The 26,430-nt window shown below is 38.4% G+C and overlaps 1 protein-coding gene across 1 annotated transcript in view; it reads left to right on the top strand.

Annotated features, from left to right (window-relative positions):
* The window catches only part of PRTG (protogenin), a 176,839-nt gene that overhangs the window by 44,731 nt on the left and 105,678 nt on the right, over positions 1-26,430 (top strand). The window contains exons 3-11 of the mRNA XM_053717502.1: positions 10,857-11,001; positions 11,719-11,852; positions 12,031-12,168; positions 12,372-12,530; positions 12,622-12,781; positions 18,941-19,188; positions 22,032-22,196; positions 22,778-23,083; positions 24,181-24,369. Coding sequence (XP_053573477.1) covers positions 10,857-11,001; positions 11,719-11,852; positions 12,031-12,168; positions 12,372-12,530; positions 12,622-12,781; positions 18,941-19,188; positions 22,032-22,196; positions 22,778-23,083; positions 24,181-24,369 — 1,644 coding nt within the window. The remainder of the gene's footprint in view (positions 1-10,856; positions 11,002-11,718; positions 11,853-12,030; positions 12,169-12,371; positions 12,531-12,621; positions 12,782-18,940; positions 19,189-22,031; positions 22,197-22,777; positions 23,084-24,180; positions 24,370-26,430) is intronic.

The following is a 26,430-nucleotide window of genomic DNA, read 5'->3' as shown; positions in this document are numbered from 1 at the left end:
ACCGTATTTAGATTTTAGTGTACCTTTAAGACATAGGGGCCACAATATGACCTCTTAAGTTTTTTTTATTCGGCCCTTCATTTTTCTCTACTTCTCCATATTTGCAAAACACTGAGCACTCTGCTTATTCCTCTCTTTTCAGTGTTACTATGGTGCATGTGTTTACTTGTTCATATGTTTGTGTTTTTGTTAAAGTTTCTAAAATGCTTTTGTCGACCCTGCAAATATATAAATTAATAAAACCAACATGGACTATGATTTGCAAAGAAAAGTGCCATTTTCTAAACATTTTTTATAATTTATGATTTATGCAGATTAGATCGAATAAATCAGTATACTCTGATTTTCGTCAGGGTGAAGGGAAGTAATCAATTACAGAAGTGAAAAACACAGGATCCAAGTAGCCCAGACTTTTTTATTTCTATTGATATCTAAAATATTAAACCAAGAATTACATATATGTAAATCTTCTCTTTTTCATCCTAAACTCTAATTTTAAGTAGCCTCTTTATTAGTTGATACAATGTTAAAGAGACATGAAACCCAAAATCGTTCTTTCATAATTCAGATAGATAATACAATTTTAAACAACATTTCAATTTACTTCTATTATTAAATTTGCTTCATTGTTCAGATATCCTTTGTTGAAGAAATAGCAATGCACATGGGTGAGCCAATCACACAAGGCATTTATGTGCAGCCACCACTCAGTAGCTACTGAACCTATTTAGATATGCTTTTCAAGAGCAGGAAGCAATTGAGATAATAGAAGTAAATTGGAAAGTTGTTTAAAATTACATGCTCTTTCTAAATCATGAAAGAAAAAAAATTTGGGTTTCATGTCACTTTAAATGCTGCATGCAGGGGAGGAGAATCCACTGCTTCATTCATCACTTGTGGGAAATAAGAACCTGGCCACCAGGAGGAGGCAAAGAAAGCCCAGCTAAAGGCTTAAATACCTCCCCCACTTCCCTCATCCGGAGAGGCAGGGGAAGTTCTTCTGCAAAACCATCCTGACTCATATTAACAGCTCCTTAAGCAATCAGCGTTGATGAGTTTCGCTGCCTGCTTTTATTCTCTCAAGTCCGTGTCAGGAGCGACGCTACTAACCTGTCACACTTGAAGGGCCGTGTTCCTGTTCAATGGCGTTGATTCTGGTAAGATCGTTTCATTATATAAATATGTGATAACACAAGAAGACAGGGTCACAGTGTGACTCCTTTATCTGTATAGAATCTAGGGTAATACCCTCCGAAGGGGGTTATGGAACAGGGGTTTTTATATACATAATGTTTATTGTATTTTTTGCTGCACTGGTGTGAGATGAGGATCTGTTAGTGTGGAACAGTTAGAGAGAGATTGAGGCAGGCTTTTTTGGAGCGTCTCTCGCTCAGTGCAGGGGCAGTCCTGCATGGCACTCCATGTGACCGGGTGTGGCCTCAGTAACTTCCGCTTTCTCAACCTGTGTTCGGAGGAGACAAAAGCTGTTTCTTGTAGTCCGGGTCATAGGAGGTGGTGAGTGCCCCAGCCATTTGGATATAAAGGTGCGATTTAATCAATAATCCGTAATAAAGGCACAAGCTATGGAGGACTCTGATATGTTGGAGGATACTCCTTCTTTATCTAAACCTACTAACTGTGTATACTGTGAGGAGGTTCCGGTGGAACCGCCGTTACAGCTCTGTTCCACATGTTATGACAATAATACTACTTCAAAAAAGAATAAAGTATTTAGTACGACTGAGCCGTCCACCTCTGAGGGTTCTCCGTCCCGCAAGGTGCGTTCCCTACAAGCATCTCCGATTACACAAGCAGTTCCCCAGGGCACTACTAATCCTCCCGTGGGAGGGGCCCTTTGGCCTCCAGACTTCGCTGATCAGTTGCAGACGGTGGTTTCTGCAGCCATAAATGCGATGTACAGCACTGCTATCCGTCTGAGGGGTCTTCGACTCCGCTGGATATCTGGGGCAGATTATTCGCTGAGGAGGACAACTCCGACTTATCGGAGGATGTCACTTCTGGGTCGGAATCGGCTACTTCTAGGCCTCCGTCCGCGGAGGAACCAGATTTAAAATTTAAGATGGAGCATTTGCATTTCCTGCTGAAGAAAGTGCTTGCTATGTTGGAGGTTCCGGAACTGAAACTCCCGGAGGAACCTTGTATCCCTAAACTGAATAGGGTTTACGAGGACAGGGTAGTGCCCCAGGCCTTCCAAGTTCCTATCAAAATGGCGTACTTTATTAATAATGAATGGGAGAAACTGGGTTCACACTTTTCTCCCTCGTCTTCTTTTAAGAAGCTTTTCCCCATTCCCCGCTTGAGGATAGCTCCTCTTTTAGGGAACCCATGGATAAAAAGATGGAGTCCATGTTGCGGAATATGTTCCAACTGACGGGGTTCGTTTTCCAACCGGCGGCGGCAGTCACTGCGGTGGCTGGTGTGGCTACCTATTAGTGTGACGCACTATCAGCAATGGTTGAGGTGGAGACCCCTCTCAATGAGATTTTGGATCGAATCAAAGCCTTAAGGGTAGCGCATTCATTCATTTGTGATGCTAATATGCAGATTATTCGCCTGAATGTTAAGACGTCAGGGTTTTCTGTTTTAGCTCACAGGGCTCTGTGGCTAAAATTGTGGTCTGCTGACATGAGGTCTAAGTCTCGCTTGCTTTCCCTACTATTCAAGGGAAAATTTTGTCTGGCCCGGGCCTGGATTCTATCATATTTACAGTCACGGGTGGCAAGGGTGCCTTCTTACCTCAGGATAAGAAAGCCAAACCTAAGGGATCTACTTTTCGTTCAGACAAGTCTCAGCGACAGCAGCCTTCCGCGAAATCTAAGCAATCCAAGGGATCTTGGAAGCCAGCAAACTCTTGGAACAAGTCCAAGCAGAACAAGAAGCCCGCGAGTAAAAGTCGGCATGAAGGGACGGCCCCCGACCCATCCTTGGACCAGGTAGGGGCAGACTATCTCTTTTGCGGGGGCCTGGAGGGGAGACGTTACAGACCCTTGGGTCCTGGAGGTCATCGCCGAGGGGTACAGGATAGGTTTCAAATCGTATCCGTCCAGAGGCAGGTTCCTCCTGTCAAACATCTCTTCAAGACCAGAAAAGAGAGACACCTTCCTGGGGTGTGTGAGGGATCTCTCATCTTCGGGGTAATCATCCCATTTCCTCCAGCAGAAAGTGGTCTGGGGTATTATTCAAATCTTTTTATGGTCTCAAAGAAGGAGGGCACGTTTCGTCCAATTCTGGACCTAAAGGCCTTAAACAAGCTTTTGTCAGTCCCATCGTTCAAGATGGAGACGATCAGGTCAATTTTGCCCCTGGTTCAAGAGGGGCAATTCATGACGACTATAGATCTGAAGGATGCTTTCCTTTATGTTCCAATCCAAAAGGATCACTTCAAATTTCGAAGGTTCGACTTCCTGGACAAGCACTTCCAGTTTGTGGCCCTTCCGTTTGGTCTGGCGACTTCCCCAAGTGTCTTAACAAAGGTTCTGGGAGCTCTTCTCGCAGTAGCAAGAGCCAGAGAGAGGGATTGCAGTGGCTCCATATCTGGACGATATCCTTGTCCAGGCTCCATCCTGTAGTCTGGCGGAGGATCATTCGAGAGTTCTCCTCCTTCGGTCCCACGGGTGGAAGATAAATGAAGGAAAGAGTTCATTGGTCCCCAGCAACAGGGTGGAGTTCCTGGATACGATACTAGATTCTTCTGCAAGGAAGATATTTCTGACAGACCAGAGACATTGCAAGCTTGCGTCCAACTGTCTAGCCCTGCAGACATCCTCCAGGGCATCTGTGGCCAAGTGTATGGAGGTAATCGGGCTCATGGTATCCAGCATAGATGTCATCCCATTCATCCAGGTTCCATCTCAGACCTCTTCAGCTGTGCATGTTGAGATAATGGAACGGCGATCATTCAGATTCGTCCCAACAGATCCTGGAAGATTGTAACCACGGATGCGAGTCTATCATGATGGGGAGCTGTTTGGGATGCCAGAAAGGCACAAGGCAGATGGACTCGAGAAGAATCAAGTCTACCTATAAATATTCTGGAACTTCAAGCGATATTCAATGCTCTGAAGGCTTGGCCCCCTTTGGGGTCATCCTGATTCATTGGATTCCAATCAGACAACATCACCTCGGTGGCTTACATAAACCACCATGGGGGGACGAGAAGCTACCTAGCAATGAGGGAAGTATCTCGGCTTCTGGAATGGGCAGAGACTCACCCTCCCCACATTCCGGGTGTGGACAACTGGGAAGCGGATTTTCTGAGCAGAAAGACGTTTCATCCAGGGGAACAGTATCTCCATCCTGAGATGTTTGCGGAAATCTGCAGCAGATGGGGATGCCGGAAATAGATCTCATGGCGTCCAGACTCAATTGCAAGCTACCCAGATACAGGTCGCGATCCTGGGATCCCCAGGTGGAACTGATAGACACCTTAGCGGTACCCTGGGACTTCAACCTAATCTACATATTTCCACCGTTGCCTCTTCTACCTCGAGTAGTGGCCGCATCAAGCAGTAGCAAGCTTTGGCTATTCTGATTGCTCCGTTGTGGCCGCGGAGGACATGGTTTTCGGATCTAGTGGCGATATCGTCATATCCGCCGTAGAAGTTACCTTGTCATAAAGATCTGCTAGCTCAAGGTCCTTTTCTACCTCAAACTCTCGATTCTCTGAGGCTAACTGCGTGGAGATTGAACGCTTAGTCTTAGCCAAAAGAGGTTTTTCAGAGAGAGTGATCGACACTCTCATCCAGGCCAGGAAGCCGGTCACTAGACACATCTACCACAAGGTGTGGAGGAGCTACTTGTCCTGGTGTGAGGAACAAGGTTACCCATGGCACAAGGTCAAGGTATCCAGGATTTTGGCCTTTCTCCAGGATGGTCTGGATAAGGGTCTTGCCGCCTGTTCCCTAAGGGGATAGATCTCGGCTTTATCGGTACTGTTGCATAAGAAGCTTGCAGTACTTCCTGACATTCAGTCCTTTGTCAGGCTCTGGTTAGGATTAAACCGGTCTTCTGGAGCTTAAACTTGGTGCTTAAGGTTTTGCAGAGGGCTCCGTTTGAGCCTATGCATGCCCTGGACATTAGGATTCTCTCGTGGAAGGTCCTGTTGTTATAGGCTTTTGCATCGGCACGCAGAGTTTCTGAGTTGGCGGCCTTACAATTTGAGCCTCCTTACTTAGTTTTTCATGCTGACAAAGCTGTTCTGCGAACCGGTTTGGGATTTCTTCCCAAGGTAGTGTTGAGTAGTAATATTAAGCAGGAAATAGTGGTTCCTTCCATGTGTCCTAACCCTTCCTCTTCGAAGGAGAAGTTACTTCATAATATGGATGTAGTTCGGGCCTTGAAGCTTTATTTTCAAGCCACGAAGGAGTTCAGACAGACGTCATCTTTATCCATTGTGTACTCTGGAAGGTGCAGGGGGCAGAGGGCCTCTGCAACTTCTCTATCTTTTTGGTTAGGAGTATGATCCATCTGTCTTATGAGACAGCGGGACACAGGCCTCCTCACAGGATTACGGCTCACTCGACTAGAGCTGTTGCCTCTACTTGGGCCTTTAAGAATGAGGCTTCTATGGAGCAGATTTGTAAGGTGGCCACATGGTCATTCTTACATACTTTTGCCAAATTGTACAAATTTTACGTTTTTGCTTCGGCGGAAGCAGCTTTTAGGAGAAAGGTTCTGCAGGCTGTGGTGCCCTTTTTATAGGGTCCGCCTCCTTCACCCTCCCGTTTTTTTTATTCAGTGTCCTCTAGAGCTTGGGTATTTGTTCCCACAAGTGATGAATGAAGCAGTGGACTCTACTCCTCTTTAGATGGAAAACATAAATTATGCTTACCTGATAATTTCATTTCCATCGTGGGGAGGAGAGTCCACTGCACCCGCCTGTTCTCCGGTGGGCGGACCTAAATTTATTTTTGTTCTTCTGGCACCATTTATACCATGATATTTCTCCTACTGTTCCTTGTTCCCTTGGCAGAATGACTGGGGAATGAGGGAAGTGGGGAGGTATTTAAGCCTTTGGCTGGGGTGTCTCTGCCTCCTCCTGGTGGCCAGGTTCTTATTTTCCGACAAGTGATGAATGAAGCAGTGAACTCTCCTCCCCACGATGGAAATGAAATTATCAAGTAAGCATAATGTATGGGTTTTTTTCTTCTGAGTGACAGCTTCCACTGATTGCTTATTTGTGTCAGTGCTTGTATGTTTTGTCCAGTGTGATAATGTCCAATACTTTGTAGCTTTAATTATGATTTTGTTAATTAAATTAGTAATCTTTATGATCCGTCCGGGTTTTACAAACCACTCTTGAAATATTCAATGTTCAAAGTGTTTCTAAGGCTGCAGTATATAAGGGTCATATTATATGAAGCGATCAAGGGTTTGATGCTCTTTCATTCAGTAGCTGAATTCTGAGGCTTACATCCTAGATTTAAAGGGTCGTAATAGACTGACTGTGCTAGGAAGTAGCAAATGTTTAAAAATTGTTTTGATTTGTAACCACAAAGTGGATTAGCATGTTGACGACGGAGGGGCTGGAAATAAAATAAGCCATACATCTATGTTTCAAGCGCTACTAGAGTATTTTCTTAGAAATCACAGTTATACACACATTCAGGAATGTTGGTAATTTCTGAGAAGTGGTGGATTTTATATTGACTCCCAGGAGTAGGAGCTCTCCTGTTTATGAATCATATAAACTCATAGAGACATTAGGTAGATCAGGAGTTGACTGAGTTGACATTTAGGAGCTACTGAGAATTCTGAAGGACTAGACATACAATATTTTAGGAGACAGGCAATTACTTTTAAAAAGGATGTTGAAGCATCTAAAAACGTACTAGTCACAACAATAAGTTTAGAAGCCATGGCTCACTGGCTCCAGGGGTTGGCAAGCTTTGAGGTTGATAGATATGGATAGATACATAGTCAACTCCCCAGGCCCTATTTAATAGGCACACTACCTGGCAGATTTTACTGACCACCCAGCTAAAATTTAAGCCAATATTAAGATAAACTTAGCCAATATTATTTGTTTCAATATTTGATGCACAAACATATTAAATCAAATTATATTACATTATGCAATTAATTTATGCTTTGCATATATTCTGTAGCATTTATACATAGCATACAATATTATAATATTGCAGTGCAATAATCTGTCCCCCCAGCTGGCAACATTTTCTGTGGAGAACACTGTTACAGATCGCTTTGGATACATACAGATAGATACAAATACATACAGATGACTGTGGATGCATTCACCAAAAATGGGCCGGCTTTTAAACTTACATTCTTGCTTTTTAAATAAAGATACCAAGAGAATGAAGACAAATTGATAATAGGGGTAAATTAGAAAGTTGCTTAAAATTGCATGCTCTATCTAAATCATGAAAGAAAAAAAAATTGGCTCAGTATCCCTTTAAAGGGACATGAAACCCCAAATTTTTCTTTCATGATTCAGATAGAGAATCCAATTTAATAAAAGTATCCAATTTACTTCTATTATCAAATGTGCTTTGTTCTCATGTTATTCTTTGTTGAAGAGATATCTAGATAGGTAGCATGCACATGTCTGGAGCACTACATGACAGGAAATAGTGCTGCCATCTAGTGCCCTTGCTAATGTATAGAATTATTGCATAACTGCTGCCATTAAGGGCTCGATTTATCAAGCCCTTATCCCCCCTTTGACTGCAGGTTCACACAACTTTGCAAACTTGCAATCAGGATTTATCAATCCGCGATCATCAGACCGCTGCTTCCCTGCCCTGTTCTCCACTTTTTAGATGAAGAATTTCAATCTCCCTGGTGGGGGAAAGCACGTAATTGGCTGTGCGCTGGCAGGGGGGCGGGGATGCACGCGAGCGCACAGGAACGCTTGTGTACAATGATAAATGAGGAGAAGTCAAGCTGACAGGGGCGAATATGTAGTGCTCTAGACATGCACACACTCATGAACTTACCTTTATGCTTTTCAATAAAGGATAACAAGAAGAAAATTTGATAATAGAAGTACATTGGAACGTTCTTTAAAATTGTATGCCCTGTCTGGATAAAAAAAAAAAAAAATGTTGGGTTTAACTTCCCTTTAAGATAGATCAATAAATCATTGCTTTGTGCTTTATACATATTTCACAGCACATTTGCTGGCTAATTGGATAATGATTCCTAGTGCTTCAGCTTACAAAATGTAGTGAGGTACTTCAGCTTAAATGTAGAATTAAGTAATTCAGTTTTAACGATGGTTAACTCCAACACTCAACCATTACGCTTTATTTTGCTATGGATGTTCTATGGTATGCAACAAAATATTGTGATTCCATTGCTTCGGAATGAATAAACGTTTCATTGAATGGAGGTTCAAGTGAGTGAGTGGTCAGATTGTTTCCTGTTTTGACCTAATTAAAAAGCATAACTGGCAGCTTGCTAGGAAAGGAAATGGAAGATTCTGTATTTTCAAGTGCTAATCAACATTCATTACAGTAAATTGCACAATCACAGGAACAGAGTGGGAAAATGAAATGGAGCATGAAGAACTTAATATACAAGACACTCAAAAAGAAAAAAAAACTGACGATAGTTTCATTTAATTCAACAACTGTAATTGATCTCTCTACCTCGCAAGCTTGCAATTAATATGGAAACCCAAATCTTAAATGTAACATAAAGTGAGGTTATTAAATATCTAATATATTTGATTAAATAGAGCTGACCTGTCACCGGTAGTGTGATAATTGGATGCAGAATTGTATCCTTGCTGAGCCAAATAGCTGCATGCTCAGTGTAATAAGGTAACAATGTGTCATTTTACAAGTCTCTCTGTGCAAAGGGACACAAATGTGCAAACATAAAATGGTGTAAGAGCACTGTATTATTGCACTGTTGCTTGCATATAATTATGTATTTGTTGCCCTCAATGGAGTTAAACACAAAGTTAAAGTCAGCACCAGAGCAGCATTGCGCTCCTGGGAGCTAGCTGTACACATTTGGTGAGCCAATGGCAAGAGGCAATCTGCGTGTAGCCATCAATCACCAGCTAGCTCCTGGTAGTGCATTAGCACTACTGATATGGTCAGTCTTAAAATATATTGTGTGGTTAATGCTGTGCATAAAATCAGCAGGAGTCTATTTTAGATGACTTTGTTTAAGATAAATTTGGAAAATAATTCACTTTGGATTTTGCTCGTCTATTTTGCTCTTTTTGGTGGATAAATGATTTGTTTATTATAATTTAGAGTTGCCATATAAAATACAAATAAAATACATTTGAGGAAATTACTTTGGTTTATGTACACACTATACATACTGCACCAGGCATGCAATTTCATCACGTACCATTTACAGTATTCCAGGAGCTTAGCTTAGATTTACAGCACGGTTTTCTGCAGTACAATAGCAGGTTTTGTTTTCTCCTGCTTGTAAAATTGGGAATTACTCCAGTCAAAAAAAAGAAAAGGAGTGAGTGTCACATAAAAAGGCAATTACATTTATGGTGTTTTGAAACGGTTGTTTTCATGAACAACAAAACTCTGTTTACATCTTTTGATGTGGATAGTTTTTATTGGTCTTTTGCACCAAAACTGTATGGCTTTTACAGTGTGAATTTGAAACTGAAATTAGCACTAGCAACAGATTGTGTGGTAACAATGGAATTTATTAGCATAGAAATTAGATTTTAGCTATTAACTAGAAGCTTGAAAGAAAATAAAAGTATGCAAGAAAATGAATTCAGCTTTATATGGTGACTATACTAATGAGTACTTGCAGCAATATTAATTAGTCTTGTGTCCATTTTCCAAAAGAAGATTACAATATTTATTTTTTTCACAGTGAAATAGAGGAAACGTTTGTTTGTTCAAAGCCATTTATTGTTGTTTAGCATTGGGATGAGAAGAAATTAGTCAAAATAATACATCATTATCAGTATTCTTTATGGCTGTCAATTGCAAAAGTGTAAAAAAAAAATTGTAACGTCAGCGTTAAGCACAAATCCAGATGCTTTTCCTTTGTATGTTCAGAACTGCCTGGAGATAGGATTTACATTTCTTTCATGCATTCTCATAGAAGAACACCCTCAGAACGTTAAAAGTGCAATACATCTTTTTGTGTGTATGTTGTTACCAGCAGAATATAATTATAGTTTGTGTGTATTTTATTGTGACATGAATTAAAGCTAGGTTTATAAAGTTATATTTAAGTCATAAACTTTCATGGCTCATATAGCGCATGCACTTTTAGGACACTTTCAATTCACTTTTGTTGTTCACGTGAAACACACACATAGGTTAGGAGCAGCTATGCACTACTGGTGAGCTAGCTGGTGAATGTTTGCTATAGACCAGTGTTTCCCAAACCCAGTCCTCAGGACCCTTACTCAGGCCAGATATTCATTATATCTTAACTAAAGCACAGATGAAACAATCAGTTCACCCATCAGATGACTATTTTACCTGTGCTCTAGTTAAGATATAATGAATATCTGGCCTGAGTAAGGGCTCTGAGGACTGGGTTTGGGAAACACTGCTATAGACATATAACACTTGTGATTGGCTAACCAGCTGTGTTCAGTTAGCTCCAAGTAGTGCATTGCTGCTCTGGAGTTTTCTTTATCTGCAAACATCTAATGCAGTAAAGAATTTTGTTTTTGAAGACTTATGTCCCTTTAATAATTCTTATTGCTACTTTAATTTAGATGTTTTTATCAGAGTGTACAACAAAGTAAAATATGCAGACAAAAATGTAATAGAATTATGAAAAAAACAGTAAGCTCTAGAGAAGTGATGGAAATACAATAAGTCAGTTTTTACACTTTTCTTACCTATATTTCCCTTTTTTTTTAGCCATGTCTGCTTTTGAAGAACAACCTATATCAGTAGAAGTCCAAGAGAGAGGTGTGGCACGGTTTTCTTGTAAGATAGTGGCTAACCCTCCACCTATAATTACATGGGAGCTAAACCGTACAGCTTTGCCTCTTGCAATGGACAGGTAAGCGCCCAGAAACCAATAGAGAATCTCTGTGCCTAGATTTACTATTTATTAATATCTATAATTAGTTTCAAAGCACATATATTTTAGTGATGTATTCTGAACAAAGATTCACTTAACAATAATATGTAGACGTATTTTTTTATTATATTAATTGTTTTACTATAGAAGATATAAGTGTAGTTTTAGTATCTATAAAGTAATGGGCGCCTCCATGTTGAAATCCAGGTTTCTCTTATCTAATCTTTTTCTGCTGAGGACAGTTAAGTACAGATATAAAATATTTTAAAGCCTATGAGAAAGCTACTTTATCATCTTATTTATAGCTGTTACTAACTTACCTTAGCTGGGGATGTTAGATAAGAACAGACTTTTAAAGCTAGGATAACTAAGTTACAATATGGCAGCACCCATAACTGTATAACAACTTGGGGGAAATTGAAAACCTACAATTAGATTACAGAAAAAATTTAAACAATCGATTGGTAACGTGAAAGAAGGGGCGGGCTTTACATTTTCACTATAATGATACATACAGGCAGCAGATCCTGTTCATCCCCTGCCTTATGTAGCGAAGGTGAGCGACAACTTCTCGAGTTTAGAAGCTTGTCTGCTCTCTTTTTAGTACATGGAGCCCATAGAACCAGTTTAATTCCACAAGGATTTTACAAGCAGTGTATATGAGTACACATATTTCATACTCTCTTTTTCTAAAAGGATTACAGTCTTATCAAAAGGAGTTCTTCAGATCTACGGAGTTACCCAGAAGGATGGTGGCAACTATCGATGTGTAGCTACTACATTTTCAACCCGGAGGAAAAGCATGGAGGCAACTCTAACAGTTGTACCAGGTACCTTATCAATAATCATAACAGGGTAAAAGTCCCCATATTTTTCTATATTATATTTTATATGTAGTCTATATATAATGTATTTTATCATTTCCATAATCAAATAATTGAGGTTTGTTCTATGATCTTTCTTTTTCAATTTAAAACAGCTATTTAAATTATTTTTCTTTTAAAATAGCCAAAGAAATGGGATCTTTCGAGAGACCTGTAATTATAGCAGCTCCCCAAAACACAACAGCCTCCCTGCACCAAACAGTCACGTTGGAATGTGTTGCTACAGGGAACCCAAAGCCAATTATTTCATGGAGTAGAATGGGTAAGATTTTATACGCTAACTGCAACTGATTGGATGAGACTTTGAGTTAATAAATGCATTAATTTAACCGTCATCATAAATAGAAGGAAATAACACAAGTGAATCTTTATTTCACTGATTACAGTTCTAGGTTAGTTAATTTGATTGCATAGCTTGCAAAGTGTCTGTATTCTTACCACTTATTGTTCAATTTACGGATTTAGACCAAAAACCAATTGATGTCTTCAACACAAGAGTTCTTGGAAATGGGAACCTGATTATATCTGATCTGAAGCTGCAGCATGCTGGAGTCTACATATGTCGAGCAACTACTCCCCGTACCCGCAACTATACAGTGGCTATAGCTACGGTTACAGTATTGGGTAGGTTCCATGCTTTTAAGGCTCTTGTTACTGTAGTAAAAAAAAAAAAAAATTCATCTGCAAAACTCTTATTTTATTTTTGTGTCTTTAGCCCCACCCTCTTTTATAGAACAACCAGAGAGTTTGACAAGGCCTCGGGCAGGCACGGCTCGTTTTGTATGTCAAGCTGATGGAGTTCCCACTCCAAAAATGACCTGGCTGAAAAATGGAAGAAAAATGCATTCAAATGGTAGAATAAAAATGTACAATAGGTAAGAAGGACAGTACAGGTTAACTCACTGGATGTTTATAAGGACCTTTGCTTTTTGATATATTAATAATTTATTGATGGTTGAAATGTATTGCTTCCTCCTATTTTTCTATGGTTAAATGGCTTCACAAACAGTGATCTTTCAAAGAAGGATTTAGCTAACAAATGTATATCTGCCCTGATTTAGGCAAATAAATCCTCCACTAACTGCATGGGTATACCACAAGATCTGGCAGATTTAACCACTTTCCAAAAAGCAGGACAGGAAATCAATGCAACTCCTTCTACCAGATATCATGGGTTGACTGGTTTATATTAATAACTTTGTGAACAACTTTAAACATTAGCCTTTTTTTCTTTCCTTTGTATGTAAGTTTTAAGAAAGCACTGAGACTTATACATTGTGCCCTTCAGGTTCCACATTTTGATGTTTTGCATGTTGCATATAGTGAATGCTTTCCCTATGATAGTTCCTTGGAAAGAAAAGATTAGAAGTTAACTTGTTTATTCTATAAATCTCCCTAATTTATCATTATGTTAGTGTGGTCTTTAATGGCTAACTCAGTATTTCACCACGCCTTTATCACTCAGATCAGGTCTCACCCATTTTAGATGGCTGAGCAGTGGCTTCTTTATGACCAAGCCTGGCCGATGATCCAGCAGCTGAATTGTGTAAAACAGCCACATTTGTCTAGTGCATTGAAAAGAAGAAGGTTCTGCGTGCCTTTCCTATTCTCTTGGTTTAATCATGTTATACCCTCTCCAACCCCTTGATGTTGTCAGAATTTAAAGGAACGCTTAAGTTAAAATTAAACTTTTACGATTCAGATCCAGCTCTTACTGAGCATGTGCAAGTCACAGTATTTATGAATATGCATTTTGTAATTGGCTGATCGCTGTCATATGATGCAGGGGAGAGGAAATTTAAATCAACTTTGAAATTTATCAGAAAAAAAAAAACTACACATTTGAAATTCAGACTGTGTTTTTGCATTGTCTTTTTCTCATGCATTTATTGATTATGCATTTCTGCTGTCCTTTAAATATCCACCAGTTACCATTCACTGGTATGTGCGGTCACTCAAGGTGAAGAAACACAGTTGTTGCCAAGTTAAATTTATTTAATATATACATGGTAGGTTGTGCTTAATTTTTATGTTCATACAGTAATGAACATGATTGCACTCTTTCAGTCTTAAACTGGGTATTATTTATTTTTATTTATTCTAATATTGGTAGACTAATTATCTTTCAAACTACTCTATGTATCCGTTAAACATTATTGTTGACAACAAATACCAAATATGGTAGGTTCTAATTTTTGGCAATGTTTTGTTCTCTGGAGATCGGTTTCAATGTCATAACAATTTAAAGGGACATTAAACCCAAACAATTTCATTCATGATTTAGATAGAGAATACAATTTTAAACAACTTTCCAATTTACTTCTATAATTTAATTTACTTCTTTCTCTTGTTATACTTTGCTGAAAGGTTTATCTACGCAAGCTCATAAGCAGCAGAGAACCTAGGTTCTAGCTGTTTATTGGTGGCTGCATATATATATATTGATTGTGATTAGCTCACCAATGGGTTCAGTTAGAACCCATTAGTGCATTGCTGCTCCTTCAACAAATGGTACCAAGAGAATTAAACAAATTAGATAATAAAAGTAAATTAGAAAGTTGTTTAAAATTGTATTCTCTATCTGAATCATGAAATAAAAAAATTGTGTTTCATGTCCCTTTAAGTGTATAAACTTGTTATTTGGCTTTTATGTAGCTAAAAGGAATACATTTAAGGTATCATCCCATTAGACACTGAGGCCTAGATTTAGAGTTCGGCGGTAGCCGTCAAAACCAGCGTTAGAGGCTCCTAACGCTGGTTTTGGGCGCCCGCTGGTATTTGGAGTCAGTGATTAAAGGGTCTAACGCTCACTTTACAGCCGCGACTTTTCCATACCGCAGATCCCCCTACGCCATTTGCGTAGCCTATCTTTTCAATGGGATCTTCCTAACGCCGGTATTTAGAGTCGTTTCTGCAGTGAGCGTTAGAGCTCTAACGACAAGATTCCAGCCGCCTGAAAATAGCAGGAGTTAAGAGCTTTCTGGCTAACGCCGGTTTATAAAGCTCTTAACTACTGTACCCTAAAGTACACTAACACCCATAAACTACCTATGTACCCCTAAACCGAGGTCCCCCCACATCGCCGCCACTCGATTAAAATTTTTAACCCCTAATCTGCCGACCGCCACCTACGTTATACTTATGTACCCCTAATCTGCTGCCCCTAACACCGCCGACCCCTGTATTATATCTATTAACCCCTAACTTGCCCCCCACAACGTCGCCGCAAGCTACTTAAAATAATTAACCCCTAATCTTCCGACCGCAAATCGCCGCCACCTACGTTATCCCTATGTACCCCTAATCTGCTACCCCTAACATCGCCGACCCCTGTTATATATTTATTAACCCCTAATCTGCCCCCCTCAACGTCGCCGACACCTGCCTACACTTATTAACCCCTAATCTGCCGAGCGGACCTGAGCGCTACTATAATAAAGTTATTAACCCCTAATCCGCCTCACTAACCCTATCATAAATAGTATTAACCCCTAATCTGCCCTCCCTAACATCGCCGACACCTACCTTCAATTATTAACCCCTAATCTGCCGACCGGAGCTCACCGCTATTCTAATAAATGTATTAACCCCTAAAGCTAAGTCTAACCCTAACACTAACACCCCCCTAAGTTAAATATAATTTTTATCTAACGAAATAAATTAACTCTTATTAAATAAATAATTCCTATTTAAAGCTAAATACTTACCTGTAAAATACATCCTAATATAGCTACAATATAAATTATAATTATATTATAGCTATTTTAGGATTAATATTTATTTTACAGGCAACTTTGTAATTATTTTAACCAGGTACAATAGCTATTAAATAGTTAAGAACTATTTAATAGTTACCTAGTTAAAATAATAACAAATTTACCTGTAAAATAAATCCTAACCTAAGATATAATTAAACCTAACACTACCCTATCAATAAAATAATTAAATAAACTACCTACAATTACCTACAATTAACCTAACACTACACTATCAATAAATTAATTAAACACAATTGCTACAAATAAATAAAATTAAATAAACTATCTAAAGTACAAAAAATAAAAAAGAACTAAGTTACAGAAAATAATAAAATATTTACAAACATAAGAAAAATATTACAACAATTTTAAACTAATTACACCTACTCTAAGCCCCCTAATAAAATAACAAAGCCCCCCAAAATAAAAAATTCCCTACCCTATTCTAAAATACAAATATTACAAGCTCTTTTACCTTACCAGCCCTGAACAGGGCCCTTTGCGGGGCATGCCCCAAGAATTTCAGCTCTTTTGCCTGTAAAAAAAAACATACAATACCACCCCCCCAACATTACAACCCACCACCCACATACCCCTAATCTAACCCAAACCCCCCTTAAATAAACCTAACACTACCCCCCTGATGATCTTCCTACCTTGTCTTCACCATGCCAGGTTCACCGATCCGTCCTGGCTCCAAGATCTTCATCCAACCCAAGCGGGGGCTAGACATCCACTGAAGAAGTCCAGAAGAGGGTCCAAAGTCTTCCTCCTATCCGGCAAGAAGAGGACATCCGGACCGGCAAACATCTTCTCCAAGTGGCATCTTCTATCTTCTTCCATCCGATGACGACCGGCTCCATCTTGAAGACCTCCAGCGCGGATCCATCCTCTTCTTCCGACGACTAGACGACGAATGACGGTTCCTTTAAGGGACGTCATCCAAGATGGCGTCCCTCGAATTCCGATTGGCTGATAGGATTCTATCAGCCAATCGGAATTAAGGTAGGAATTTTCTGATTGGCTGATGGAATCAGCCAATCAGAATATAGTTCAATCCGATTGGCTGATCCAATCAGCCAATCAGATTGAGCTCGCATTCTATTGGCTGATCGGAACAGCCAATAGAATGCGAGCTCAATCTGATTGGCTGATTGGATCAGCCAATCGGATTGAACTATATTCTGATTGGCTGATTCCATCAGCCAATCAGAAAATTCCTACCTTAATTCCGATTGGCTGATAGAATCCTATCAGCCAATCGGAATTCGAGGGACGCCATCTTGGATGACGTCCCTTAAAGGAACCGTCATTCGTCGTCTAGTCGTCGGAAGAAGAGGATGGATCCGCGCTGGAGGTCTTCAAGATGGAGCCGGTCGTCATCGGATGGAAGAAGATAGAAGATGCCGCTTGGAGAAGATGTTTGCCGGTCCGGATGTCCTCTTCTTGCCGGATAGGAGGAAGACTTTGGACCCTCTTCTGGACTTCTTCAGTGGATGTCTAGCCCCCGCTTGGGTTGGATGAAGATCTTGGAGCCAGGACGGATCGGTGAACCTGGCATGGTGAAGACAAGGTAGGAAGATCATCAGGGGGGTAGTGTTAGGTTTATTTAAGGGGGGTTTGGGTTAGATTAGGGGTATGTGGGTGGTGGGTTGTAATGTTGGGGGGGGGGTATTGTATGTTTTTTTTTACAGGCAAAAGAGCTGAAATTCTTGGGGCATGCCCCGCAAAGGGCCCTGTTCAGGGCTGGTAAGGTAAAAGAGCTTGTAATATTTGTATTTTAGAATAGGGTAGGGAATTTTTTATTTTGCGGGGCTTTGTTATTTTATTAGGGGGCTTAGAGTAGGTGTAATTAGTTTAAAATTGTTGTAATATTTTTCTTATGTTTGTAAATATTTTATTATTTTCTGTAACTTAGTTCTTTTTTATTTTTTGTACTTTAGATAGTTTATTTAATTTTATTTATTTGTAGCAATTGTGTTTAATTAATTTATTGATAGTGTAGTGTTAGGTTAATTGTAGGTAATTGTAGGTAGTTTATTTAATTATTTTATTGATAGGGTAGTGTTAGGTTTAATTATATCTTAGGTTAGGATTTATTTTACAGGTAAATTTGTTATTATTTTAACTAGGTAACTATTAAATAGTTCTTAACTATTTAATAGCTATTGTACCTGGTTAAAATAATTACAAAGTTGCCTGTAAAATAAATATTAATCCTAAAATAGCTATAATATAATTATAATTTATATTGTAGCTATATTAGGATTTATTTTACAGGTAAGTATTTAGCTTTAAATAGGAATCATTTATTTAATAAGAGTTAATTTATTTCGTTAGATAAAAATTATATTTAACTTAGGGGGGTGTTAGTGTTAGGGTTAGACTTAGCTTTAGGGGTTAATACATTTATTAGAATAGCGGTGAGCTCCGGTCGGCAGATTAGGGGTTAATAATTGAAGGTAGGTGTCGGCGATGTTAGGGAGGGCAGATTAGGGGTTAATACTATTTATGATAGGGTTAGTGAGGCGGATTAGGGGTTAATAACTTTATTATAGTAGCGCTCAGGTCCGCTCGGCAGATTAGGGGTTAATAAGTGTAGGCAGGTGTCGGCGACGTTGTGGGGGGCAGATTAGGGGTTAATAAATATAACATAGGGGTCGGCGATGTTAGGGCAGCAGATTAGGGGTACATAGGGATAACGTAGGTGGCGGCGGTTTACGGAGCGGCAGATTAGGGGTTAAAAGTGTAATGCAGGGGTCAGCGATAGCGGGGGCGGCAGATTAGGGGTTAATAAGTGTAAGGTTAGGGGTGTTTAGACTCGGGGTACATGTTAGAGTGTTAGGTGCAGACGTGGGAAGTGTTTCCCCATAGGAAACAATGGTGCTGCGTTAAGAGCTGAACGCTGCTTTTTTGCAGGTGTTAGGTTTTTTTTCAGCTCAAACTGCCCCATTGTTTCCTATGGGAGAATCGTGCACGAGCACGTTTTTGATGCCGGCCGCGTCCGTAAGCAACTCTGGTATCGAGAGTTGCATTTGCGGTAAATATGCTCTACGCTCCTTTTTTGGAGCCTAACGCAGCATTTGTTTGAACTCTCGATACCAGAGTTAAATTTATGGTGCGGCCAGAAAAAAACCCGCGGAGCGTTAACAGCCCTTTTACCGCCGAACTCCAAATCTAGGCCTAAGGATGTTAGTAAATCCTCAAGCTTTCTTAAACACATTTGCAGTAAGTACTTTGAATCCCTTCATTGTATGATTTTTTTCTTCATTATAGTAAACTGGTGATTAACCAGATAATCCCTGAAGATGATGCAGTGTATCAGTGTATGGCTGAGAACAGCCGGGGGTCCATACTTTCCCGAGCTCGACTAACAGTGGTTATGTCTGAGGACAGACCCAGTGCACCTCGTCACCTCCGGGCTGAGACAGTGTCAAGTTCAGCCATTATTCTATCTTGGGAAAGGCCTCTATATAACTCAGAGAAAGTCATTGCCTATTCTGTGCATTACATGAAAGCAGAGGGTAAGAAAGAAGTCAGTTGACATATATGTTTTTGAAATGGGTATAGATTTTTAGCAGCTGCTATTCTTTTTAGAAATAAATTAAACTAGAATTCAATACGTTTACGGTCTCAAACGAATACTAAATTTCAAAATTAAATTTAAATGTAAATGTTTTTTTTATTTTTTTATAATAATTTCATTCATCCATTTTTGGTGCATTGCATGACTGGTTTTCACTATACATTTTAAAAAAATTCAGTATTAGCACATTCAGTACTGCTGCATTCACATTTTATTCACAGGGATTGGGCATATGTTTCAGCCCATTTTTTATTTATTTTTTAAATTAGGAAAGTTGGTAAACGTTCAAAATTTGTTTTTGCAAACAAACACTAACTTTCCCTGTTTCCTGTAGTCTTTATTTTAAGTCTATTGCAATCATTGTTCAGAAGTAATATTTGCATGATATATTAAATTATTGGAACATTAGTTCTATGGGGCCTATTTATTAATGTGCGAGCGGACATGATCCGATATTGCGGATCATGTCCGCCGCACATCGATAAATGCAGAGAGCATACGCTGTCGGCATTTATCATTGCACCAGCAGTTCTTGTAAACTGCTGGTGCAACGCCGCCCCCTGCAGATTTTTGGGCCAATCAGCTGCCAGCAGGGGGTGTCAATCAACCTGATCGTATTGAATCTGGTTGATTTTAGGCAATGTCTGTCCACCGCCTCAGAGCAAGCAAACAGGTTATGGAGCAGCGGTCTTTAGACCGCTGCTTCATAACTTGTGTTTCTGGCGAGCCTGAAGGCTCGCCAGAAACACGGGGCTTCAAGCTCCATACAGAACTTGATAAATATGCCCCTATATCTGAATGTTTAATATACATTCTGTTGAAACATTTGTATAGAAAAATGAATGTAAAAGGGGATCATCTGCTCTGACAATCACATGTCACTAAATAGACATTCACCTGACCCTATTATTCACCATATTACCCATATAGTTCTATATATTTTATTGTATTTTTCACATTATTGATGGTGGCAAAAAAATTGTAAAGTAAAAAAAAATGGCACTTTCACACATTATACAAAATGAATTATTTTAGTTACTTCTAAATCAAAGCATTTGGCTGCACATTTTTAAACAACAAAATTAGCTTTCAGAAGATAATAAAAACGAATTGCGCACATCATTGTGTTTTTTTTTTTTTTTTTTTTTTTTTTTTTTACTAACGTGAATATAAACATAATTTCAAAGGGCCTGTCTTAATTGTAATTCAAATGCCTAATTATTATCAGTTTCCAACCAACAAGAGCCTTATTAACATTTCTCTTTCTTTTTAAAACAGAAGCATAAATCCCTGCATCCCCACCAACACAAGCTCTCTCACTTGTGGAAGTTAGGTATCCTCAGAAATAAATAGTGTTTTATAAAGTTATATAAAGAAAAAAACAACAACAGGTGTCCTTTTATAGATCTTGCATTTAAATTAGCAGTCTAGGATACCAGGCAAACTAAATGGCTTGATGTGAGAGCATGAGTGTATTAATTCCTTGTTAGCAATTTGGAAGCTCTACAAAGGCACTAGTGATTGTGTTTGTAGGCCCGTCTCACTGCCCATTATGACAATTTCATCAGGTCTCCACATGAGGCCCAGCGGCTCATTCACGCCAAGAACAAGGCCTTTTAATTTGAGCTTAAGGGCCTTGTTTAGTGGGTCAGAAATCGTGCCACAACATTCCTAATTAATAAACCATCAACGGGCCCGTTGTCAGATGTCCTTAATCTTGTCTAATTAAAATGCTTTTGAGTTAGTTCAGAAATGTGGGAAAGCTTAATAGTGGGATTTACTCTTAGTTTTGTTTATAAATTTAATGGTGGCGGAAAGGGGGGTCCTATGAGAGTTTTGATTAAGTTGACATTCATTTTAGTGTGAAATAGTCCTTAACCACAACAGCTTTCAATAATCTTATTCCGCTTACCAGTTCCAATCTAAAGGAATTAAATCACCACAAAAGCAATCAAAGCTGGGTATTCTTGTGCATATTTTAATTTGAATTGCTTTAAATTTTAAGCTCATTGAGACACAGCACATTTATACAGCTCATTCTATGTCAACGACCCTGGTTTTATATTATTCCACTGTCATAATAGATTTTAACAAAATAATCAGTTCTTTTAAGGTTCAGCTTTTTGTGTTGTTTCCTACCAATGGTTTTAGAGACTTTACCCTACTAAATAGGACAGTCTACAAAATAGGTTTGTTTTTCCCAACGTTTAATCACTTTAGTTTAAGCCGAAGGCATTATAGGTGGTTGAAAGCGAACAGTGTTAACAGTTTGTTTAATAGACCTAACCACAACTTGTTGTGACTTGTTGTTGGACACATGGGGATAGCTTATTTAGAAAATGATTTAACAAACATTTAACAGAATATTTAATTTTCTGTTATAAAACTTAAATTCTGATTAAATGTATTATTTAATAGTGCTACATTATAGGTTGAATGTTTCTGTTATTTTACTAAACAGGGATAAAAAAGTGACTATACAGATTTTCATTTTAAAATGGAGTTGTGCTACTTTGTCAGTCAACAAGCTTTTTTTTGTTTTTGTTTTTTTAACACAGAGTGTTCTGTTTCACCAATTACTTTACATATTAGCAATGAAGACCACCCATATTCGCAGCTTCACTTCAATCAAGAAGTACTCATTTTTTAGTCTGACTCTTGCAACACTCATGGTTGAATTTATTTTATTATAAATGTATTTTTCTGACCGTGTACACTTACCTGTATCTATGTCAAAATGAAATCTAATATGTGACCTATTTGTTATTTATTTTTTTAAAGGTTTAAATAATGAAGAATACCAAGTAGTTATTGGAAATGACACAACACATTATATAATTGACGACTTGGATCCTGCTAGCAACTATACATTTTACATTGTTGCGTATATGCCAATGGGTGCAAGTCAAATGTCAGATCATGTGACTCAAAATACACTTGAAGATGGTAAGAACTAACATCCTCCATACAGTGATCTTCACAATACATATATATATATATATATATATATATAATATACACATACACACACATTTATAGTAAATATATATATATATAGATTGTAAGTTCCCACGGGAGTAGGGCCCTCAATTCTTCCTGTATGTGTTTGTAAATGTTATCCTGTCTCTTACAAGTTTTATATCATTGTATTGTTTTATTTAAATTATTTGGACAGCTCTGCGGAATATGTTGGTGCTTCTTAAATAAAGTATTTGTGTGTGTGTATATATATATATATATATATATATATATATATATATATATATATATATATATATATATATATATATATATATATATATACCACAATTATCATAGGTTAGATATTTATGTTCAAATATAGATCAGAATAATGGCTGGGAAAAAGAAAATATTAAAAGACAGAAAATAATGAACAATATAAAGGCATTTACAAATTGCATTTGAAAGATAATTGATTCTGAGGTAAACAGTTCTAATAATTAAAGAAAGGGACAATCAATGTGTTCTACAATTTGTTTTTTAATATATGTATATTTTTTAAACAGTTCCTTTGAGAGCTCCAGAAATCAGCTTAACAAGCCGAAGTCCCACAGATATTCTAATCTCATGGCTTCCAATTCCTGCCAAATTCCGACGTGGAGTAATCACACTGTACAGGTTGTTATTCCGAATGAGTACTGAAAGTTCAGTCCAAGTTCTGGAGCTTCCAGGAAATAAACACGAGTATGTCCTAGAAGGTCTAAAGCCAGACAGTCTTTACCTTGTCCGTATAGCGGCAGCAACACGAATAGGATGGGGAGAATCTTCTGTCTGGACATCTCACAGGACCCCAAAAGCTACAAGCATAAGAGGTAATATTTCTTTATTAATTTAAAGGAAAAAAACTAGGAGAAAAAAAGCTAGTAATAGCCACTGATAAACAAGGAGGCATTTCTGAATTTGTATCGCATAATAAATTTTGGCATATTTAATGCCACCATTTCACCACCAAATGCGATCAAATAAAAAAAAATGTTCTTTTTTTCCGCCACCGTGCGCGTGCCCAGACCCGTGCTCATGCACCCGCGTGTGATCCCGCCCCCGCTGACGTAATTGATCCCAGCGATGGCCGCCCACCCGCCTCCCTGCAGCAGCTCCCACCAACGTTCGCACCATCGCTGTCCGATGCAGAGAGGGCCACAGAGTGGCTCTCTCTGCATCAGTATTTGAAAAAAGATATTGCAGTGATGCCTCAATATCGAGGCATCACGGCAATACCTTCAAAGCGGCTGGAAGCGATCAGGATCGCTTCCAGCCACTTTAAACCCCTAACGACGTACAGGGTACGTCGCTGGTCTTTAAAGACCAGTTTGTGTAAGACGTACCCTGTAGGTCGTTTGAGGGGTTAATAGTTACAGATAGAAATCTACAAATATTTAGTTGCCTGTTTTATTAAGTGCTTTTTTATTTATTTACTTATTTTTGTAAATATAGATATTTTTGGAAATTATATGCAATTTTAAAACATTTGGAATGGCAGCAGTCATACTTCTGATTATTGTAAGGTTTGCTTAAAAGGACACTGTTTAGATATTTTTAAAAATGTTTAGTTATGTATAATTCATTTCCAATATATTTCCATTACGTATTTTTGTCGCATTTGATGTAATTTAGTTCTGAAAATTTAGCAATTTCTAATTCTCAAAACTTCAAATACACCCTGCTGACTTCTCAAAGCTATAACTCTGCTACATATCTGTACCTGGTTGGTTTAAACTGATAACAACTGCAAAACTATTTGGCTATAGAAAAACAAATGCAGCCAAAAGGATCTTAGTTTGTTTTAAAAATGTTGAGACCTGGCTGGTATGTTATTCTGTAACAGCACCACAGAAATGTCTTGTGAGTACATGGTGAAACTGGTAATAAATCTTGGATAGCTTATATGTATATATGTGCTACTTCACAGCGCCACGCTCCCCAGAACTCCGTTTGGATCCTCTGAATTGTACAGTGATAGCTGTGAGGTGGCAGCAAGATCCAGAAGAAACAGTAACAATACAGGGCTACAAACTTTTTTACAAAGAGGAGGGTCAGGAAGAGAGAGGACCGATTTTGCTGAATGTCAAATCTTTTGATTATAACCTTGGAGGCCTAGGTAAGAATTTATGTATTCTGTGTTTTCTGTATTCAAAAGCTACTGAGAGATTTACATTTTTGTGACTTTAAATTGACCATGTAGATATATCTAATTGTCTTTACATTGAGAACACAGTGCACAGAATTGTGCTGTACATTTGTATTTTATACAGCAGTAACATTACAATGACAGGTGAAGAATAGCAGTGTACCCTTCTCTTTTGCCTGTTCTTCTGTCCTGTGACCACTTCTTGGTACATCCTCATTCTCCTCCTTTCTCTGATTCTGCTCTTTCTTTATTCTCCACCGAGCCCTGCATTGTCTTTCTCTTCCCAGTTTCACCCTGCTGGGTCATTTACTTTCTTTGTACTATACCTTTTTCTCTCTCCTCTCTTTAAGACTTGTGTATTTCTACCTGTGTCCTGTATTATTTGCTTGTGTTTGTTCCCTCTTTGTCACTTTCCTCATTGTTTGTTCCCAACTCAAAGATTTAAAGGCGCATAGTAATTAGTATCTTTTTTTTCATTTACATAATAGTGGACATATTTTTAAATGTATACTTCTGTCCTGAATAAACATTTTCTAGTTAGGCCAGCCTAAGTGTGTCCACTTGTACCAATGACCATTAGCAGGAATGACCGATCAGGCAATTAGCGTTAGCAAGAAGCAGACAACTATTGCCAATGTATTAGGGTCAGTATAATTGTAACAGCTTTTTCAGGTAAAAAATGTAGCTTGTTAAAATGCTTTTTACGTATAATGTTCCCTTAGGAACTAGTAAAGAAAAGGTCTGTGAGATGATGTAAATTTAGCTAGAAACATGTTATGGCTTATTGTAAGTGTGTGAGTACTAAATTAGTTGAATAAATATATTTTGTGGGATTAGAGCTGTTTTCCTGCTTTTGAGGATGTATCTGTAAAGCTGCTAAAAGAGATTATTATTTATCATTATTATTATGTATTCTTGGTATAATTAAAAAAAATACATTGACTTTGATTCTTCAAAATAAAGGCCACTTACAATATATTCGGCTGCTAACTATATTGAATACATTTCAAAACACACAATATACCACAATAGATTAGTCATAGTTATTGTGGATTTAAACATTCCTTAAAGTAAACTTATATTTTTTGTGGAATACAAGATGATTTATATGAGTTATATTTTTTGACAACCATAAGACTTCTTCTAGCAAAGATTCATGAGGCAGACCAAAGTAATGAGACTTAGCGAGTGTGCTTCATCAAACACTATTAAGCGTTAAGATGGTTCTCTGGAGTGTACGGCCTATACAAACTAATGGGAGACCCTGGCAAAATGGCTGAGTTAACACAGAACAGAGTTTGATAAATTACCCCCCACAGAAAACCTATAAAGGTGATTCATCAGTTCAGGTCTGTAATGGAGCACTGAGTTTCTGAACTTAACTTAAAGGTTCTTAAATTTGTAGCTTCATTTTCTTACTTTCTCTTTTTCTTTCTTTCTTTTTTCACTTTTCCCTCTTTCTTTTTTTAGTCCTACTGTCTTAACATAATTCATCATTTTAACCTGTTAACCTTATCTGTATCCTGGACAGCTGACCATTTGGGCTGTCAGGTGGCAGCTGAAAGAAAATGACACTTTGGGTCAGAAGGTTCAAGGGTTGCACATTTTTGTTTATACATTTACAAATGTTACGCAAGGATTTATGTCTTAGACATTTAAAGCTGCTATAATAACTATAATATGGTAGTGAAATACATACATTAAATATTTAAAGGGACATGAAACTCAACATTTTCAATGACAATGAAAGTCCAATTTGTACGATGTTAATGAATGTTACTTAAACTGTAGCTAAACCAATGGCTTTCCAAACCTGTGATATGATAAATTATAGTGAAGCTAATGTGATAAATAATTTCTCCACCTGAATTTGTGTCCTAGTAGGGAATTGCATTCAATCACCTAGATTTAGAGTTCTGCGTTAGCCGTCAAAAGCAGCGTTAAGGGGTCCTAACGCTGCTTTTGGCCGCCCGCTGGTATTTAGAGTCGGCCAGGTAAAGGTGTGCCGCTCACTTTCATGCCGTGACTTTT

This window comes from Bombina bombina, chromosome 6 (genome assembly GCF_027579735.1).
Source record: "Bombina bombina isolate aBomBom1 chromosome 6, aBomBom1.pri, whole genome shotgun sequence".
NCBI lineage: Eukaryota > Metazoa > Chordata > Amphibia > Anura > Bombinatoridae > Bombina > Bombina bombina.
Note: the sequence above shows the minus strand (reverse complement) of the source record. Positions and strands in the feature narration are given on the sequence as shown.